The sequence below is a fragment of the Lathamus discolor genome, chromosome 5 (assembly GCF_037157495.1).
Source record: "Lathamus discolor isolate bLatDis1 chromosome 5, bLatDis1.hap1, whole genome shotgun sequence".
Classification (NCBI taxonomy): domain Eukaryota; kingdom Metazoa; phylum Chordata; class Aves; order Psittaciformes; family Psittacidae; genus Lathamus; species Lathamus discolor.
In genome coordinates this window covers 59,359,549-59,381,281 of record NC_088888.1, presented here as the reverse complement: position 1 = coordinate 59,381,281, position 21,733 = coordinate 59,359,549, and the positions used below count along the sequence as shown (strand labels likewise).

The 21,733-nt window shown below is 39.1% G+C and overlaps 2 protein-coding genes and 1 long non-coding RNA gene across 4 annotated transcripts in view; 2 read left to right on the top strand and 1 right to left on the bottom strand.

Moving 5' to 3' along the window:
• The window catches only part of NT5DC1 (5'-nucleotidase domain containing 1), a 127,629-nt gene that overhangs the window by 18,176 nt on the left and 87,720 nt on the right, over positions 1-21,733 (top strand). The window lies entirely within an intron of this gene.
• Positions 1,517-9,281, bottom strand: COL10A1 (collagen type X alpha 1 chain). The gene is made up of 3 exons (XM_065681038.1): positions 9,184-9,281; positions 8,373-8,526; positions 1,517-3,657 (listed from the first exon to the last, which is right to left on the bottom strand). The coding sequence occupies exons 2-3, from the start codon at positions 8,509-8,511 to the stop codon at positions 1,766-1,768; spliced, it is 2,031 nt and encodes a 676-aa protein (XP_065537110.1). The 5' UTR covers positions 8,512-8,526; positions 9,184-9,281; the 3' UTR covers positions 1,517-1,765.
• On the top strand, positions 16,918-18,339 carry LOC136015286 (uncharacterized). The gene is made up of 2 exons (XR_010613138.1): positions 16,918-17,755; positions 18,173-18,339. It is a non-coding gene; the product is annotated as an uncharacterized LOC136015286 (long non-coding RNA).

Genomic DNA, 21,733 nt, shown 5'->3' with positions numbered 1-21,733 from the left:
ACTCAAGTATCCTGAGTTTTATTTTGGCTTGAAAGTAAAGTATCACAGGAGGATTGCTACTTATAAATAGTGGTACTGCCCACTGTGTTATTTCAATACAACCATTTTGTGTGCAGAGTTTATAATAGTGCCAGTTTGCTTTTCTAGGTTTAATTGGCTCCTAAATTAAGCAGTTCTCACATACACTCTCTCCTTAAGCGTTTGTTATTTTACTAAAGTATAGCCTAAACCACAGGCTTCCTCATCCAACAGCACTCAATAAGGGAAGAAAAAACAGTTCTGCGAAGTTACTTTCCTGGTAGTTCTTTACCGTTTCCAAACCATTACATAGTTTTCCTAATGATGGATCAACTTAAAGGTGTCCTTATTTTTTTATTAGTCCCTGTATGTTATCAAGTACTTAGGAAATTGCTGATTTCAAATATACACAACATAACAAGCCTCAGGTTTTGCTTTTGTGAATAAATGATAATATGACAAAAACACTTTTTAGTGCAAGTGATTATAAACTTCTGTTTTTTAAAAAATGAAGCTTAATAGTTTAAAAGTTCATAAAGTTTTGATAGACATGATACTTTCAAAGTGCATGAGTGGCAGCTGTCATTGGAAGAAATGTGTGATCAAACTATTATAGTTTCATAATTTATAAGCACTAATTTTACTAAGCTAGTTTACTTCATACCATAAACTTTTCATAGTTTCATAACAGATTACTATAATGTCTAATGTTTGTAAGACATGTGAGTATGAGTGTGTGTATGTATGGTAAATATGATTATGTCTACTGACTAATTACTGTCATCATCTGATAAATTTACCATCTAAGTAAAATATATTCCCCAGACTATTGTGTTTTAGATGAATGAACTGTTCAGGGCAAAGCAGTGGAAAGATTGTCTACAATTTTGGGGTGGCAAAGCCGTTCTGACTTTGTGAGTGTCTGTAGGCTTGTGAATATACAGTTTAATGGCTGGATTTGATGGCAGTTTTTTTACACTACCCTGAATATTGTAGTTTTGCAGAATGTCAGGAGCTTAATATCGAACTAGTTTGTTGCTGTAGGTTACAAGATGTACATCAACTAAAGCTAAGTGGATTTCTAGGCTCCAAATCCGACTGCTTTTTCATATCTTGAAAGTCTTAGATCTTCAGTAAGTGGTAATAATCTGTAAATCTACATTTCTCCAAGGCAGTTACTCATTAATAAGAAAAGTAGAACTAAATTAAAACTGTGACACAGTATGCACTGTATTAGAGTTCTTTTCTTGACTCCTGTTTGATAGGTTAAAGGTGAAGCTGACAGGTAACAGAATGTTCCTGAAGTATATTATTGAGCTGTTGTGATGACCATGGTGTATCTGAGACTGTTTACTTTGAATAATACCTTAATTTAATTCAGGTATAGAGAAGTATGATCTAGAGTTCTGGAATGACTACTTTCTGTGTTATGAGAAGTGATAGAAAGTTTGGTTTAATCTTATTAGAAAAAAAGGCAAAAATGAGAGAAGCTGGTACATGATATTAATTCATAAAATTTTAATGTTGCATTCAGTCAGACAGTTGATCATTTTGAAACAAGTATCTTATGACAATTCTCTAAAAACATACATTATTCTATTAGGTTTGGACCACTCTCTTCCACCTTCTCATTCCCTCCTCCATTTCTGTTGAAAAATTGAAGTAGTATGACCTGCTGATGACAGATCAGCGCACCGTTAAAAGGGTCTGAAGGAGAGAGTGTGAGGACAGCGTAAACTGTATGTTGTTAGATATGAGCAAATAGGAAACCTGAGAAAGAAGAATGAACGTATTCAGAGGAATAGAGACCATGAGATTCTGAATTGGGCAGTTGGAGCCATACTTGATCGTTCTCCATGAGATCGATGACAGCACTTCCAGAAGCCTGGTCAAGGTATCCTTTCTGGTACTCATCATAGGTGTACATGAGTGGGGAACCATTTTTGTAGAGTGCAACCCAAACATTTGCTCCTTTTGCATGTACATGGTAGGAGAAATAGTACAGTCCAGGAATCCTGCAGGTGAAGATTCCTGTTCTGGGGTCATAGTGTTGCTGCCTGTTGTACAAGATCTTATCAAATTTGATGGGGACTGTTGCCCCAGGGTAGGCTTTTGAGAGGATGACACTGAAAGCAGACACTGGCATCCCAGTAAGAGCTTGGTTTACTCCTTTCGTGAAGGACATTCCTGATATCTCCCTAGACTCTCCTGCTTTAACATAGCTTTCAGGCATCTGTGGGATTACAGCTTGGCCAGGGGGACCGGGAGGACCTGGGGGGCCTGGCAAGCCAGGCTCTCCAGTGTTGCCTTTAGGCCCAGGAGGTCCAGGTGGTCCCATAGGTCCACTTAAACCTTTTGTAGAAATACCTGCTGGGCCTGGCAGTCCCGGTGCTCCCGGCTCACCTTTTGCTCCAGGGGCTCCTGGCAGGCCAGGGGGACCAATGGGGCCTCTGATACCAGGTATTCCTGAAGGTCCCCTGGGACCTGGCTCACCATTGATCCCTGGCACTCCCTTGACTCCTTGTGGACCCATTGGACCAGGCAAGCCAGGTAGCCCAGCGTGGCCAGTGTCACCTTTTGGACCTGGGAAACCTGGGTGTCCCTTAGGACCAGCAAGACCCTGCTCACCTGGATATCCTGGTTTTCCCTCTAATCCTGGTAGACCCCGTTCACCCTTTGCCCCTGGAAATCCCGGGGCGCCTGCAGGACCCATGTCACCTTTGGGACCAGGAAGGCCGTTCTCACCAGGCAAGCCTTTGAGTCCTTGAGGGCCCATGTTCCCTGGTGGCCCAACAGGCCCTGGTTCTCCTGGCACACCAGCTGGGCCTCGGTCTCCTTTAGGGCCTGGAAGGCCAGGAGGACCTTCAGGCCCTCTGTGTCCCTTCATCCCTGGCAATCCTGGCTTTCCAAATCCTGGAAGGCCAGGGGATCCAGGCAAACCTGCGGGTCCGGGGTGTCCCTTGGCTCCAGGGATGCCCGCTGCTCCTGGTGGTCCCACTGGCCCAGGCTTGCCAATGCCAACTTCTCCAGGTTCTCCTGGGGGACCCTGGGGACCTGGGATTCCAGCTGCTCCAGGTGCACCAGGTAAGCCTCTGTCACCTTTCATACCTGGCTGACCTGGAAGACCATTCTCGCCAGGCTTCCCTACCCCAGCTGGCCCAGGGAGGCCCCGGGGTCCCTGTGGGCCTGGAAGACCCCTGTTACCCGGGCGGCCTGGAATGCCAAATCCATTCTCTCCCTTCTGTCCATTTATACCAGGGATTCCTGGCTCTCCTTTCTCACCAGGGAGGCCCCTTGGCCCTTGAGCTCCTGGAGGTCCTTGTGGGCCTGGCTTGCCAGGAACGGACAGTCCTGAGGGGCCTGGAGTGCCAGGAGGTCCTTGTGGCCCTCTTGGTCCTGGGAGCCCAACAGGTCCAGCTTCCCCTTTCTCACCATTCAGTCCTCTTTCTCCTGGCTTTCCCGGCAGACCTGGCACACCAGGTTTCCCAACCGCAGAGAATCCAGGTGGTCCTGGGGGACCAGGGGGCCCTTGGGGACCAGGACTTCCAAACCCTGGCTTTCCTGCGGGACCTGGTTGTCCTCTTGGTCCAATAGGGCCTGGGGGACCAGGGGGTCCTTGTTCACCCCTTATCTGCACACCTGTGAGAAAGAAGAAACCAGGTCAGCCAGGGCAGCTATAACGATGTGCAGACTTGTAGCATGGTGGAGAAATATGTGAATTGCTAACTTAAACCTCACAGAACTCAAGTTTCTAATACTGCTTGGTCACTGAGAGTCTGAAGTTAGAGAAAGCTTCCCATGCAGGCTTAGCTGCTTTTATGTTACATTTAAGTAGTGAGGTTTTTGTTGTCGTCATTCCCCACCCCCGCCTTCCAAATGTGGGCCATGGCTGATATTTTTTTTTTTTTTTTTTGGGTCACATATGAATCTTGTATTTTTAAATACTGTCTGAAATATTTTTGTCATAAAAATTTCACACTGTGGCAAGGCCACAGCTGATAATTTACTGCATTCAGAATTTTGGCATTGTTTTGTTCTGTTAATAATACTTAATTTTCTTAGTTATCAAAACAGTAGGTGGAGCCACTTAACCAAATGTCACAAATAAAGGAATAAGCAAGCTCACTGCTTAGTTTTCTGTGCACTTTGGGGGAGCTTGCAGCCTCATGTTGGAATTAGGATGCTTACTTTTGGGACATTACAGACAAAATTAACATGGATATGGTTACATCAGTAGTTTCCAGCAATTGACAGCATTATAGAGTGAAATACCATGCCTATGATGAACGTTAATTCAAGATGTAATTTTAAAATTAAGAACTGAGGGATACAGGAAGAGGATTCTGTCTTTTATAGTGGCAACATATTCTATTTATCAATTTTTTTCTGAATAAACATCAGTCAAGCAACAACTGGATCAGCTAACATTTGCATTTTAGGCTCTTACAAAAACAAAGTGTTTGTGTGTATATGTGAATGCTTATGCAATGGCTGTTCTCTCTCTCAGATAATAAATTGCTTTTCCAATCTGTGTCTGGTCTTGATGAACTAAAAATGAGATGAAGAAGGAAGAAACCTGTTCTTATGCATATTGCATTTTAAAAAAATAATGGAGATGTGTCTATTAAATGCATTTGATTGTGATTTGATGTTGGATCTCTGAGGTTGCCTTCGTCCTAGATTGCCAGGGAAATTGTTCTTAGCTACCAAGTACAGACAACACATTTTCTTTTTTGCTGATGCATTAAAAAACCACAAATGCATATTGCGTTATTTTCACACTTTGCTATCTCGTTCTCCTTAAGACAATGAAGATAGTTGTTAAAATCCTACACACAGAAGGAAAGCAAAAGTGATTTATTGACAAACAGAAAATGCAAACACATCTCTTCAGCTGCAAAGAGATTGTAGAATCTGTAAATACCAGTGACAAGTCTGGTGCAGTGTTTGGTATCTTAATAATATTGTTCGATTTCTTAGTGCTGAACTCCCAGGGTCAAGCGGTTGTGGTGGCAAGTTGGTTTCTTTGTTATATAGGAGGTGACTTAATATGTGGCAAATTTTAAAACTACATCACATATGTCAGAATTAACATGTACCCTGTAGCAGAAGTGGCATGTAAATGTTTTTTACACATACAAGTTTTCTCTTTGCTGTCATAAGGGAGTTGCCATCACAGAAAACAGCTTGCACTGGAGGACTCGGAATTTATTTCATAGCTTCTGTCTATGGATAGAACTTCAAAAACTGTCTATTTGCATCAGAGAACTCAGGCAGGTGAGATCAAAGTTTCAATACAAATACCTAAACAGGTTCCTGAGCTAATGCTGTTTCAGTTGTAAAGCATTAGGCTAAAAATACAAATTCGGGTTTATGTCAACTGCATCAGATCCAAACCAAAGCATTTATGTGGGTACCTGTTGTTGGCAAATTTCCTCAGAATTTAGCTTTGAAGTGGTTCACTTTCTTCCTTTTTACCATGTTTTAGATGCAACTTTGTCACTCCTAGCTTCACAAAGTGGTGGGTGCTGCATTTTTTTGAATAAGATGCTAAAACCTTTGTCAGTATTCATGTTAAAGAGATTTTCTGTGAGGAGCTATATTGTTTCAAAGCTATGCTCCTTTTAGATTAAAATGTCTGGTAATTGTGCTGTCTAGAGACAATGGTAAGTTGTCTGAGAAAGGACAGTTGAATGCATTAATGAAGTAGGATTTTTATCAGGAAAGCTGAAGTAGTGGTTGGCTACTCTTCTGTATTTTTTGGCACGTATCTTGGTGCAAAATTGGTTTATGTTCTCTGGGTGCAGTCAAATCTTCTGTATTAAGTGTGAAGACTTTAACATAGCCTATAGTAACAGCTTCTTTAAGCAGTGCTGAACAGTCAGATTTAATTCAATGATTATTCTCAACTGGGACTTTTCAGAGAGCTGCTGGTTTAAAAATTATATCCTGGTAATGTAAACAAAAACAATTTATAAAAGTAAATGCATTCAGAAAGGAAAGTATATTCTGACTGGATAGCTATCAAGAACAAGAGTTGGTGGTTTGTTTTTTTTTTAACTGTTAAAGCAATTTCACCGAATTAAATGAAGCTTTAATAGGTTTTGATTGCCAGCAGAAATTGTATGATCTATTACATGTCCTGAGTCACCAGTTTGGGCCTAGAATGAAATTTTAGTTCCAGGCTGCTTTTTGACAAAGCTGTACAAAACAATAAGAGAATTTAATGGTAACTAAATCTCTAGAAGCCAGTGTTTGGTGGCCAGGTAAGAAAAGTAAGCTATGATGAAAAGCTTGCCATATGCTATTTGTATGTAGAAGAACTCACTAGACCATAGTTAGATGAATTTGGTTCTGTAGTCTCCTATTTTATTCTTCTGTGATCATCTCAGACTTGAAATTGTGATCTCTTAACAGTCCTCTTTAAACTCTTCTAAAAACTCTCAATAGGATTTTCCAGATCAATAGTTTATTTTCGAGACTGGAGAATAGCAGTGGTTTTCCAGTCCTCCATTTTAATGCTTATTCCCCAAATGAAAATTGTCAAGCAATTTTAAATTACTGGACTCCCACATTAGTAAAACTGTATGCTGTGCCTGCTTTTGAGGTCTGCACTTTTCACATGTAGATATAATACTTCTCAGTTATAAATAATATCAATATGTAAATTATTCTGAATAAAGTCATGGAAAAACATCATGAAAAGTTAATGAGGGGAGAGAGAGGAAATGCAACTTTAAGTCAGTGGGAATTCCAGTTAGAAAATCCTTAGAGTAGCTGTTTATGTATGTGTACCTAAATTTTATCTGAGAGTCCTTATACTGAAGGCAATGGATGAAAATTAGTATTTTGGTACAGCCCAGAAGAACATCTTGGGGTTAAGTTTTGCAGCCATAATGCTTTCACTTGATTCTTGCAGCGGAGTGTTCTTAGAGCATGTGTGCTGGAGCTGGTTGGGCTGAGACCAGGGCTGGGACTTTGGACCCAATATGTGCTGCTCATGAGCATCTAGTCCTTAGGATCAAACTAGAGCTGTTCTGAATAAAAAACTAAGTGAAGGTAGTGGGGATGCCATGTCCTGAGTAGCAACAGTTCTGCTCTCCAGATCTGCTTCAGTTGTGCTGCCCTATTTTCTAATGCAGATACAGCCTAAAATGTCCTTTTTCTGGTGAAAAGAAGCTTATTTACAAATGCTATTTTCCAAGTCCCTCATTCAGTTTCCTCATTTCTGCCCAGGTATGCTTATTATATCCAAAAGTAGGTGGGATGCAGCAAAAGTGAAAGCTATTCTGAATAGCCTGTTGATGTCTGAAAGAAAATAATGTTGTTCTTGGTTGGAAGATTGGAATGTTTACAAGGAAGATTCAGTTCTCTTAATTTCAGCTATAATAATTATGAACTGAGACTCCTGATCATACTCTAGGGGACAATTCATGAAATAAAACCAGTACCTGGGAAGTCAGAAGTTTTGATTTCAAGTTTAAAAGAAGTATTTTGGCCTAAGCATGGGAAAATTAAACAGAACTCAGTTTCAAACTCTAAGTATAGCCACCCATTAAACTTACAAGGACAGAGAAGATACCCAGAAATAAGATGTCACAGTGCATTGCAATTATATATTGCCTATACAATCTGCCATGTGTCTGATTAATGAAATGCACTTTTTATAATAAAGCTAGAACTGTTATATCACTATGAGATTAGTCTGATAGTTAAAGTATAAGTGTAAATAAGTCATGAAAAAACTATGTAGAGGTTTATGACACATTTTTGTGACTATATATCAACTTATTTTTGCCTTTCTAGACTTTAACAGGTCTTCATTTGGCCATGTGTATTGGATATGTGTTTACATTCACATCAACGGTCTGTTTTGAGTAGAGAGAACATGACAGGACATGTGAAAGTTCTTTCTGAATACTGTAGATGACAAATCTATTGTTAGAAATCTGTGTTGAATCGAAATTTGATAATTGCTGTACATAGCTATGTACACAACCATGTTGTATTATTCCCACTACTGAGGATAAGATCTGTAGCTGTGATTATTGCTTTTGCTCTTTATGCCTTTAATGATTATTGTGTAAAAAAACAAAGCAAAACAAAACCCAAAAAAACCTGACAAGTGTGCATCTTTACTGATAGGAGGCAACTGCCAGAGCGAATGCCAGTTCCTTTTGCAGTGATGAAATTATTTTAATAAACCTAAACTGTTAGTAAAAGTTGAATATGAAGAGCGTAAACACTGAGCTTTTGTTCAACTGATTGTTTAAACAATCAGCTTTTTGGTTTTAGTGTTTTGACCCACTAGAAGTAATTGTGTTAGTTTATTATCAAAAAAACAGTAAACTTACCTTGACTTTTTACATTGAATGGTAGGAAATGTGGCCCCTTGATGCTGGATTGTTTCTGGTATCGCTCAGAAAAATATCCATCGCTACCATGGACAACGTTCAGACAAAACAGCAGCAGTAAGCATATTTGTAGATGCATGTTTCCAACTCCGTTCTGTTAGAAAGGGGAGAAAAAAGTTGTTATAAAGAAAAGCTGCTCAGTTCTGTTGTGCGTGAATAAAAAGTTTTCTTAAAGTATTGGTATTAAAAGCAGTGTTATTTTGTGCTTACTTCCTCCTGCTTTCACTATTTGTGAAAAATCCTCTAAGAAAAAGGGAAACAATATTGCTATCACTCTGAATAATAGAACTCTTGTATAGATAGCTTAGAGGCAATAGTCTCACTCTTAGGAAAAGAATAATTTTAAATAGATGCCAGCCTATTAGAAAACACTGTTTTCAGAAACACTGATTACTTTCCTAGTTACTCAGGGCTCCAAAAGTAAATTCAGGAGTTGCATAAATCAGAATTACTGAAATGAAGTAAAGTTTTTCAATGGAAATACATAGACCTTCAACCATGACTTTACTGCCTTTATCTAATGCTATAGCAAATGAAGAACAAAGTCCTTGCTCTTTCAGCATCAGTGGCAAATATTCCACATCGCCTGCTTGAAAACTGGCTTTTATCTGCAGACTTTCAAATAGCCCCAGTGGCACTCAGGGTGCTGACACTGGCCCTTAAATATCAACCCACTTCCCCAAGCAGACAGTATGTATCCTGCAGAAGTTACCTTCAAAGCTAAATAGAATGAAATGAAGTCATAACATACCAAAATGTTGTGGCGCTCTAATGGAGAGTGGTAAAACAGTGAATCCTCTTCTATTGAAGAGTTCTTCTGCCACTGATGAGTGAGCAGAAGTTGATGACTTCAAGTGTCACCCCTGAGCTTTTATACAATTTTTCCCCTATTTGTGTGACTGTTGGGCATAAGCTCCTCCCCAAAAATCAGTAAGCAGTAATTATCTGTGTGCATATGTGGTTTTTAGGGGTGGGGAAGCTATTTTGGGCAGTCATCCTAGATCCTGTTACATTTTTTGTTGTTGTTGTTTCCTTCTTCCCTTGGATTTCTTATTGTTGAAATTGTATTGCTCATAGCTTGTATTTTCTAAAATTCTACAGCCCCTCTGTTTCTAGAACTGAGAAAGGTAACACTGGAAAAAATCATGAACTTGTAAGTAAGGATGGTAATTCTAAGTGCTTCATTTGGATTTCTCTGAAAATGTTTTAAGGAAAGAAGTATACCTTTTGAATGTTGGTGAGCTGTTACTTTCAGGAGTAACCTCACTGAAGTTCATTGGGATATGAGTGGAGGACTTAAAATCAACTAAGATGTTAATAAGGGAGCTATGTGAGAACCTGAAGATTACTTTTAAGCAGTTATTTTTTAGATTTTCATCTTCATATTATATTCCTAGACTTCTGTTTTGATGCTGGACAAGCTGTACTGCATGTATGATGTATTCTGCACGTAATGTTTCTGTATCATGAATTCTTGAAATGCAAGCTTACCTTACACAGTGAAAACATCATTGTCTCTAGTTGTAACAAATGTGTTGAAATCCATACTGCTTGAATTTGCAAGTGTGATACAAGCTGATGTTTCAGGCTGAAGGAGCTTTTTTGAACTTTTCTGGAGGTTTGTTCAATTAAATGCAGTTGTTGCTGTACTTTTCCTATTTAACAGTTTCAGTTTAAATTTGAAACTACTGCTGTTTTAGTGTGGGTGGATCAAGCTTAATCACAGCTTATCTCTTTTTTTTTTTTTTGTTAGATTATAAAGAGGTTTTAGCCATTAAGGAAGTTTATTAAACCATTCTTGTTTAATAGACTGTATCAACACACTGTAATTTCTTTTTTGAATAAATAATGGAATCTTAGAGTGTTTCGGCATCACTTTGATTAATGTTCAGGACTAAATAGGCAGTAACTTTCAATCCTTGAATTGTTTAGGACTCTGAAACATAAGATAAAGAGCAAAATAAGAGAGAAGAAGCACACCTGTCTCTTATGAAACTGTAGAACTAAATATAACTTTGCTTTTATCAAAAAATCACAGCAAAAATACCTACATATAAATCATCTGTGCATTAAAACTTCTTTGCCAGTTTCAGGCTCCTCTGACATTGTTATATGGTTTTCAGTCTCGTAGGAATTAGATTTTTTTTGATGTATTTGAAATTCTTTGTTTCCCTAGCACCAAAGACTAGTGGAAAACAAAGATGAATGATGTGTGTTGTTACTAAAGATGAGCATGTGCTACAAGTTACTGTCCTGATAAGGTGAGCAGGTATTTATTTTCTAAGTTAATTTATACCAGTTGTGGAAGCTGTCTTGGAAGCCTTTTGGTAAGGTACAAGCAGTATCTATGCAGAGGAATGTGTATGCACCCATATCCTGATGCCAGCTGTAGAAATACTGTAATTAGGCAAGAGTACTAGCATGTTATGTTATAGGAATACTAATAAATAACATGCATTACCGTGAGTTCTGACCAGAAGACAGGGCTGGTGGCCCTGAACTGCATGGCTGTCCTGTGGAATGTACAGGTTAATGTGGGCTGAATTTTACCTGCTTTGTGTCTTTGTTTAGTTCCACACTCTTCAACTTTTTTGGCTTTTATGTATTATGGCAAATATCCTAGAACACAAGTTACTGTACTGAAAGAGACCAATGGACCATCAAGTCTATTCTGCTTACAATTGTGCTAATACCTTTGCTTACTAGAGGGCTGTATTAATGTTGCGACTTTGACTGCTACAATAATTTATTTAATGTATTGTTGAACAGTTCTTCCTAGCCATCCTCTAAACAACGCTATGTTCCGTTTTTGTTAATAAATCCTTTCTGCCGCAGGGGTCTTCAGGCTGAAACCTGCTTTCTCTATTAAGCATGCAGGCCCAACTTGGTCAGTGGTTTTCAGAGAATGTTTGCATATCTGAGCTGGCATTTCTACTCTCCCTATGTGCATTCAGTTCTTTTTAATCTTTTGGAGAAGGAGGCTTTGTCCTCAGCTTGTTTGTGTAACTTGTCAAGGTGCTTCGTTTAAAAACTAGTCTCTAAATTCAAAAGAGAATCCAGTCATCCACATTTGACAGAGGCAGCAAGTCTATGGGCATAGAGTTTATTTCCTCCTTGAAGAAATGCAACTCCAGCCCCTTTTTGTGGTTCACATAAATCCAAATATAGCTTTTGATTTTAAAACATTTAAATACACAGCCCTCAGTGGGAAGTGTGGTTGTTGCTAATTTGATAGTATTTGGTTAAGAAAGTTAAGAACAGCAGGCAACAGGTTTATACACGCACAGTTTCATGTTAATTTCTAGCCTAACTCATAAATACACTCAAAGCAGGCACACTTAGGTTACAAAAGCATCAATAATGTACACTGATATTTGCCCAGGAGCCTCACTTCCTGCCGTGCCTTCTTCTGGGCAGGAAGATGAATAATCTCTGTGTGTCTGCATAAATAGGGATGATTGTAGGGTCAAAAGGTATATACAGGCAAACCTGTTGTCCCTGTGTTTAACATAAGCTCCACCCTATTGTGCTATCTACTGCTACTTCTTTGGTTTGAGGTTTTGTTTTTTGTGGGTGTGGGAAATTGAGGTAGAATTGGTGTTCACTGCTTTTGTGTGTTTTCTCTGTTGCTGTGGACGTTTCCTATTGGCAGAGTGCTAACACACATTTAGCTCTAAGCGTGCATATGAAAGGTAGGCTTTGGTATATACTTGCACATGCAAAAATACATGCAGTAGACACACTTCTGTGTATCTGTTTACAGTAACAGCACATGTTAAACAGAAAGGTTATTTGCATACCTGTTTTCAAAGTATAAACATTCTGATATTTTTGGTTTATAGTTATGCATTTAGAAGGTTGTCTTTGCTGTCACACTACTGTAATAGCATTTGATCTCTTTCACTACTCCACAACTTACTTTTTAGTTATGTATTATCTGCTTCTCCTCATGTTAAGGTAACCATGGTAGGTGTTATGGCAATGTAATAGCTTAAGTCCTATGCTTAACTGCAATAAAAATACTCAAAATAGAGTTTTTCTGGACTATGTGAAGTAAGTACTGGAATCACAGAGTTTTGCATGTCATTTGCAACTGTCTGCAGTTTCATCATATTTGCTGACTAAATGTTCAGTTTGTTGGATGTTGTTAGAAAGCATGCACTCACACATGCTTTCCAAACTCCCTATTGCTTCAGTGTCTTACTACCACAGTCAGTGAAAACACATGTATAAGTAATACTGAGGCAACACCATTTTTTGAGAAATGGAAACTTTCTCCAAATTCTGCAAGTTACTCGCAAAGTGACTTGAGTAAGTCCCACAGTAAGCAACTGCTTACAAGGGAGAAATGTAGAACATTAAGCATAAATTGTAATAAAACAAGCAACCACTCCTTGTCACATACCCCATCCCCATCCTTACCCTCAAAAAAACCCCACCAAAACCAAAACAAAAAGGAAAGAGGAGAAGCAGAAATGAGAGTAAGGTTGGGCTAGGTCCCTGCAGTAGTTGGGAACTGGCTATATATTTTCCTGATGCTGAGGATTTTCAGTGTGAATGTGCTTAGATTTATTGTTTTGACTTTGCGATCTTGATTTTTGCACCATCTAAGCACTTAGATGTGCTTAGTTGCATATAACTGTGGGTACTTTGAAAGCATTAATTCACAGCTTTAACTTGGAATTTGTCTTGTTTTTAATAATTTTATTTTAGTCTTAATCCTGGTTGGGTTTTTTTTTTGTTGTTGGGTGTTTTTTTTTTTCTTTAAATAATTATTATTTATGTCAAACTACGGTACCTAAGGAACCTGGGAGATTATCTTGTAGCACCATCTCTGGTGAAGAAATTCTCCAGTCTCCACTATTATGTTCCCAGAGAAAAGTGCTTAGTAATTTCTAAGAGGAGTTTGAAAGCCTAGCATGAAATTAAAGGAGTAATTTTGTTTCCTATTTTGCAATGCACTTTATGACACTCTGGAAACTCCTAATCATCTCAACTCCATGGTTTAAAACTGTTCTCTCTCCCTTTCCATCACACAATGGTGAAGTGTTTGCACACTCCCGTGGTAGCAACCAGGTAAACCCTCAACAGGAGTGCAGAAGAAGTGTTCCACTGTACCTTAATGGGGAAAACTAATACAGAGGATTTTTAGCTTCTTGCTGCTCACAGTCAAATGAACCCAAAGAAATAGGAAGTGGGAAAATTTGTGAATTCAGTAGCTGTGTGAAATCTGTGTGATTTGGTTTGACTTTTTTTTTGTTGTTCAGTTTGTTTTGTTGTTGTTCCTTTTGTAATTATTGTTACTTTGTATTTATATGGAGGGTGTTCTCTTTTTCCATGCTACCACTTGGACTGCATGGGACTAGAAAACATCTTGGTGAGGAAAATATTCACCTTGCTAATTGCAAAATAAATAACTTTCATTGGTTTTGAGTTTCAGAATGTGTGTTGTACTTAGTAATTTATAGAGGCTTGTTGAGGTAATCTGCAGGGCTGTGCAGTCCTATCTGTATTCATATTTTGAGACACGATAAAAATTCTCTCTTTGAAACAAATGAAACAAAAGAATCTGTGTTACTACTACACACCTGTACTAGTCTTTTTATAGATTTAAAGTCCTTATTCTTTTGACAGTTGTAATTGTGGTTGAATAAATGTCCTGCTTTCAAGTAGTAATGAAAGGATGGTCTGTATTTATTCTGGCACAGCAGAACTGACTGCTGACCAGTTTGTTCTGTTCAGCTCAGGTTGTTGATCTTGTTGATCACAAGAGCTCTAGTATAGCAGTGTATTTAAATAGATGACACCCAGTTAAATATTTATACTTGTATTCTAACTGAGTTAACTTGCAGAGACACTGAATAATCATGCTGAAACCTCAGGAAAATATGTATCCCGCTTAGGCTATAGAGAAAGCTTTGACTGACCTGAATTTCTGATTATACACTGATTATTCCTCAGAGTCAGGTAGTATAAGTGCTTTCTAACAACACTGTGTTGTTTGTGGCCTAATTTAATTATGCTTGTATAATGATAAGATACTCTTCACCCGTCTTAGAGAATTTATGATACTAGAGTAAAAAATACCAAACAGAAGTACTGGTGTTAAGAAAGATGTTTTCCAGTGCTGGTATGCTGCTGGGATGACCTTATTCCTCCCTGATTTTTATTCTACCCTCCCTTGTAAAAACAACAAATACTATTCAAATACATGCATTAATTTGCAACTCAGATATGTGGCTTTAAATGAAAACTGCTCAGTTTTCAAAATCCTAAAAACACAAAGCTATTTTTATATATTGTTATTAATCCCTTCTCCCACAAATGCTTTTCTGATTAAGTCGTGTAAATATTTGTGCGTTTAAAGTTTTGGATTGTTACTAGATCTGTTTAAAAGTGTAAACATGCAGGTGGTGGCAGGACTTTGCATCCTCTTGATGGAGGGGAGGCATAGAAGTATCCAGTTAACTTTGTGCACATTTTAGGACCAAGAAAAACCAAAAAGAACCTGACCACCGAATAGCCTAAGCAAATATGAAAATTTGACTTTGGATTTTGACGAGGAGGTTCCACAAAACTGTTTCTGGAGTGGCTTAAACATACCCAGGTAGATGGTTGTCCAGTTCGTTCTAGCTGGAGGTGCTAATTCTCAGCTTTCTGCTTGATGTTGGCTGCGCTCTGTCATGTCAGTACAATGGTTCATGAAGCTTTTCTGTAAGCCAAATTAGCAAGAATTTGAGTTGGACTAAAATGCAGTGTGGCTTTCCTGGGAATGATGGAAGGAAGGAGACTTATTTTCCACAGGTCCAGATAATTTCACAGGATCCATTAAATGATTTTTAGATGCCTGAAATACATAATTGGTCTTTAAAGATTACTGCAAGTGTTCTTTCTTTTTTAGTAAGTTCCTGATGTTCTTGTTTGAAAACCTGATATAGAACAGTAAAAAGAGCATTCACATAAATGCATAACAATACTAAATAGTAGTATTTTCCTGAGGAGTAGTAGAGCATGAATTAAAGAAAGCATACTCTATTTTTCTCTGATTTTTATTAGATTATTTAGTATCGTTTTCTGCCTCTCTGCCTGCTGGACTTGAGGTTCCTGTCAGACTCCCCTGAACCATAGTGAATAAAGCAGAAGTCATGTTAAAAGAAGGGTGGGAACCGCTCCTGCTTTCCTAAAGGTGAAAAAGTTCAAGCAGCTTCCTAAGGTATCCCATAATTAGGGGAATCTTCCAAATAGTTGGTGAAAAGTAGGCGTAACAGCTACTTTTTCTAGTGTACCTACTGGAGCAGGTAGTCAGCCTGCTGAATCGTCTCATTCATTGACCTTAGAACCTGCTGTGGTTTGGACACTGCAATGCCTGGTGCTCAGCTCATCTGCTTTCTGATCAAACTTTCATGAAACAGGGAAGACCACTGAGTAGTTCACCATACTATGTGAATGTAAGCATACTATGTTCATACTATGTGAATGTTACTATGTGTAACAAATTCAAGAGAAATAAATGGTGTTTGGGCACAGCTGAGTTGGAAATTAACCTGCCTCAACCTGAGCCTGAACCCAGGCTTTCTGTATGTACACAGACTGTTGGACCTGAGTGCTGAAAAGCTGAAGCAGTTTTACTCTACTTAGTAGTCTGGCTGCAGCCTTTGTTGAGCTGCTACAAATCAGAAGGAAAGGAAGGTAAATGCTTTGTGGTTAGCTTGCAGTGTGCTCCAAGCTGCTGTGGGAATGCGCAATTTCCATCTATATTAATTTGATGTTGTGTATTGTGCATTTGCATCTTAGGCATACTCAGGAGTGCACTCATTTTGCTATGTATCATGCTGTTATGACGGGTTTGAAACTCACTATAGTCTAAGTATGAAACTGCTATAATTTAATTTTGTTTTATTCTCACTACTGATTGGATTTAGTAGCTCTTTACAGTGCTTGAAGGTCAATTATAGAAAACTTTTGGCAAAGAAAGTCTGTTGTCCAAATTGCATCAGTTCTGTTTCTGATTAGAGCTTTAAAATTTTATTTTTTTAAATGTATTTTGACTGGCTGGGGAATATATCTGATCATTACAGCAATAGCATTGAAATATAAGGGAGTGGGAGTTGAGCAAGATCTATGAATATCTACTCCAAGTATCTTGGAGTTCTTTACGGCTTCACTTCAGACAGAAGTGAAGAGGGGTGTAACTTAAGTGGCTGTCTTCCCTAGCACATATTCCAAACTATTCAGATAGTACAGAGATTTGGCCTCCCACAAGCTGCAGATTCCAGTTTGGGGTAAGTGGGAAATAAACTTCAGTATTCAATTAAGATGCAGTTGAATCAGAAAGGATCCTTGCAAACAGAAGATCCATTTGCAAATTCAGTAGAAGCTACAGAAATGAGATTTTGAATTTGGTTTTTGGATTGAAAAACCTTCTATTTAGCAGCTTGGAATACTTTTATACAAAGCAGAGCATCTTCAAACATTCTTCCTTTTTTTCAGGACCTAAACATAGCACTGTTTGTCCATTGAAATATTAGGTCACTAAGAATGCATGTTAGGTCATTCAGAGAGAGCTTATTGTTTCAGAAAATAGACCTCCTGAGTCTATAGACCTATGGTGGGATGTGTTTGCTTACTTACGTGTTGGTAAGTAAAAGTAAAGTGAACATTACTAACATATTTTGCTCCTGGTTCCTTTTTATACCTGTCTAAATCCAGATCTTTTCTGGTATGTCCTGTGTACATAAATTGCATTAAGTTTCAGAGTTGGATTCCACATTGGGCTTTGCTGATGACCGCAGGATGTTTATGTGAACTATGCTAAGTTTTTGGCAGACTCCTCCTTCTGAGGCCTTCATATAGTACTCTGTCCCTGAGACCCTCATGTTAGTTTAGAGTAGGTGTTTTGTTTGTGCACTGATAAGTTTGCAGGTACTTTAAGGAAAAATATATTTAGGCTAGTCATGTAGGGAGTGTCAACACTGCTGGGAAACTGAGATCTGGCAGGAACATTCTGCTTGTACTGCTACCTTTAGTCCTGTGGCAAAGTGTAAAATCTTATTTCAGAAATGTTCTGTTATGCAAAGTAATTTAAATGGCATTTAACAAGTGTATAAACTTATGTGCTGTTACATCTATGATCCGTTCTGATTCTTCTGTTGGTTTTGGGAGCATAGAGAGACACATTGCAGCAGCAGAAGATTCTGATGTGGAATCACAGAAATCAATAGAATCATAGAAATCAATAGAATCATACAAACACAAAACAGCCCAGCTTAAGAGGGACTTCAGAAGATCGTCCTGTCCAGCCTTTTGTGGGAAAGGGAGCCTAGGTGAGATTATGTAGCACCTTGTCCAGTTGCATCTTGAAAAACTCCAGTGATGGTGACACTACCATGTCCATGGGGAGGCTGTTCCAGTGAATAATTCTTCTCTTTGTAAACAGTGTAATTCTTTTGTTGATATGAACCTGCAAAGGATTTTGTTGCTTTGTTTTGCTTTGTAGTTTTTAATTGGTTTTAGTAGAATATAATTAATATTAAAATAATACATTTTAAGAATACCTGCCCCTTCCCTTTCCTCCACTCAGCTGCTGATGTTTTTCTCAGCCTGTCAGTTCTTGAAAGTTGCTTTCCAAAGTTTGCAAAAGGCAAGATGGGAAACCTTAAGCAAGCAACAAAGGAAACATGTTTGGTTTCAAGCTATCCTCTTTTCAACATCACATCAGAATGTGTTTTCATTCCCTTTAGCACTGCAGGATTTCTTCTTCTGAAGACTCTCTGGGCTGGTGCAAGTGGATGTAAATGGAGAAGAAAGTTACCTTTTAACTAGAAATGTGAACACGTGAACACATGTGAACGCTTTCACATTTCATACATAAAACATGCAAGGAATAAATTTTAATAATGAAGTCTTATTCTGTCTTTCAGTGTTTTTTTCTATGCATTCTTTCCATCTTCCAGCTATTTAGCTTTGCTGTCTGCTTCTCTGTGTATTGATTGCTTCCTTGCACTATTTATTGTGTTCCATCTAAGGCATGTGTGGAATAATTTGTTGCTGCTTCTGATATCAGCTGTTGATATTCATACATGATCAGGTAGGGGTTCCTTGGACCCAAGCTGCATGAGTAGGATGTGAGTCCTTTTTTGAAAAATTATGCCCAGAGAATGAAATACATTTTTGAAGTGGCTAGAATAGAGGCTTTAGATAGGTAGCAAGAAACTGCTGCATTGTACACTGTATCCTGGCTGCAAATTGTCTGACCATATCGATGTAGAATCACTGCTTTTAAATAGAGTAATTTGACTAGCACACAGTTTAGGTGATATTTTCCATGTCTTCAAAAACGTTCTATCTGAAACTCAATATTTACCATTAGACCACTGAAGATGCTGGTCCATCTCTCCATTGACTCACTTTAAAATATGCTCCTATAAAAATGCAAGCTGAGACAAAAGCCAGCAATCCTGAAAATTCAGAAAGAGTAGCCACCTACTCTAGGTGAAAGTTTTGGATTTTCTAATTTTGTTTTTACAATTTATCATGCTGTCTGAGAGCAGAATTTTGTGTCCAGCTCACCTTAAATAGCATCTTTCTCATTCAGCAAGTCATCTGAGTTTGAGTGCTAGCCTGGATGTACTGGACAAAAACTAAGTTTTAAAGTTCTCACTCATTTTGCTTGTATGCATGCAAAAAAAGAAAAAACCTGCTTCTTGGCACTTATCTCGCAGAAAGGGCTTGAGTGACTCAGGCTTGTGATGAAATGTTTCTGCTGTGATGGCAGCCCAAGAGTGCTGTCTGCTTGATCAGGTCAGCTTTGGAATTCAGGGCACTCTTGTTTATGTCCATGAACTTGACAGGAACTTCTTCCAGTAGGAAACAAATACAGATATTTTTATGATATACCACTTGTTTCGGGTTTCTTCTTGCAGTTGTTCAGCCACTTGTTTTCTTCAATTTTATTTAAACGCAGTGAGACTGAAGAGCCTTCTTGGTATTGGAGAAATCATTACCAGGATTCCCAGTAATTCTCTGGAGTTTTGATATGCATCTCCAACTTACTCTCCCTTGAGCGAAGTATAATTTAAAATATTTTCAGTGGCTGAAGCTGGAGCAGGTCATTACAATAATTCATTGTGTCATAACGCAAGCCAAAGAAGCTTGCCCAGTAGCTTCTGTTTCTGCCCAGTCTTTAAGGGCATAACATCCTAGCCCTTATTTAGCTGGGGAAGCTCTGGTTGCTTCACACACTAATCCTGATTCTCAGGAGCATTCTTGCTTTGTGCTATATAGGGGAGCTTCTTTTTGATGATTTGTTTTTTTTCCTTGCTTTCAAATGTGAATTCTATGTTAGAATATTTTGTTATGCAAGGAGAACTGAACTTTGTAAAACTATATGGCCTTGTTTTGGGAGAATCTTAAGCATCAGGACCTATCATAGATGGCTACTTTAGAAATATAATCTGTCCTGTATCTCCAAAGCAACTTGATTTTTCTTAGTGTAGTATTTTGAGAACACTTTTCTCTCCCAAATACTGCTTTAAAAATTAGTTCAATGGTGCCATTTTCTCTCTTTTTCTTTTGATCAGATTTTTATCCTGTCATTTTTCTGCTTGTTGGAGATGATACATATTCTGTTTTTTTGATACACCACATATGTTGCCATTAATATATACATGTATATATCTGCATAAACTGTATATAAGTATACAAATTGGATAAGAGATTTGCAAAAATAATCTTTACAAATATGCTTTTTTATATAAGACATCTGAGAAGCTTGGGGCTGTTCAGCCTGGAGAGGAGAAGGCTGTGTGGAGACCTCATAGCAGCCTTCCAGTATCTGAAGGGAGCCTACAAGGATGTTGGGGAGGGACCCTTCATTAGGAACTGTAGTGACAGGACAAGGGGTAACGGGTTAAAACTTAGGGGAAGTTTAGATTGGATAAAAGGAGGAAGTTCTTTGCTGGTGACAGGCGGGATACACCAGTCCCAGAGAAGAAAAAGGGTTTTGGGGCAGGAGTTAGCAGGGCTTATTGACAGGGCTTTAAACTAGTTATGAAGGGGGGAGGGGATTTAACTGGGCCTGTTGGGGACAAGCCCAAGAGGAACATGCTAGGGATTGAAGGATGGCGGGCTAAGGAGGACTATCAATCTCTTGTTTCGCTTGTGGGGAAAGGATAGCTTTTTAGACCCTGTCCCGCAGGGGAAAAAGGGTACTAGGACTGGCTCCCTGAAATGCCTGTACACCAATGCACGCAGCATGGGGAATAAACAGGAGGAGTTAGAAGTCTGTGTGCGGGCTAAAGGTTATGATCTAGTGGCGATTACAGAGACATGGTGGGACAGTTCACATGACTGGAATGTGGTCATGGATGGCTATGTCCTTTTTAGGAAAGATAGGTCAGCAAAGCGAGGTGGTGGAGTTGCTCTTTACGTGAGAGAGCAACTAGAATGTATTGAGTTCTGTCCGGGGTCGGATGAGGAGCAAGTGGAATGTCTGTGGGTACGAATCAAGGGGCTGACTGGCACGGGTGATACAGTTGTGGGGGTCTATTACAGACCTCCTGATCAGCACGAAGGAGTTGATGAGGCTTTCTACAGGCAACTGGAAGTAGCCTCGCGACTACATGCCTTAGTCGTCGTGGGGGACTTTAACTACCCCGATATTTGCTGGAAGACTCACACAGCCAGTCATTCACAGTCTAGGAGGTTCCTTGAGTGCATTGATGATAATTTCTTAATGCAAATGGTGGACGTACCAACTAGGAGAGCAGCGCTGCTAGATTTAGTACTCGCCAACAAGGAGGGTTTGGTCGAAGTGGTGACGGTCAATGGCAGCCTTGGCTGTAGTGACCATGAGATGGTGGAGTTTAGGATCCTGTGTGGGAGGAATAGAATACCTAGCAAAGCCGCAGTTCTGGATTTCCGAAGGGCCAACTTTGGCCTCTTCAGTCAACTGCTAAGGGAAGTCTCATGGGAAAGGGTACTAGGCGGTAAAGGGGCTCAAGATAGTTGGTTAGCATTCAAGGACCGCTTCTTCCAAGCTCAGGATCGGAGCGTCCCAATGAGTAGGAAATCAAGTAAGGGATCTAGGAGACCGGCGTGGTTAAACAAGGAGCTGCTGGGCAAACTCAAGTGGAAAAGGAGAATCTATGGATTATGTAAGGAGGGGCTGGCCGCTTGGGAGGAATATAGGACAGTTGTTAGAGGATGTAGGGAGGCAATTAGGACAGCTAAGGCCTCCTTGGAACTCAATCTTGCTAGTCGGGTTAAAGACAATAGAAAGGGCTTCTTCAAATACATAGCAA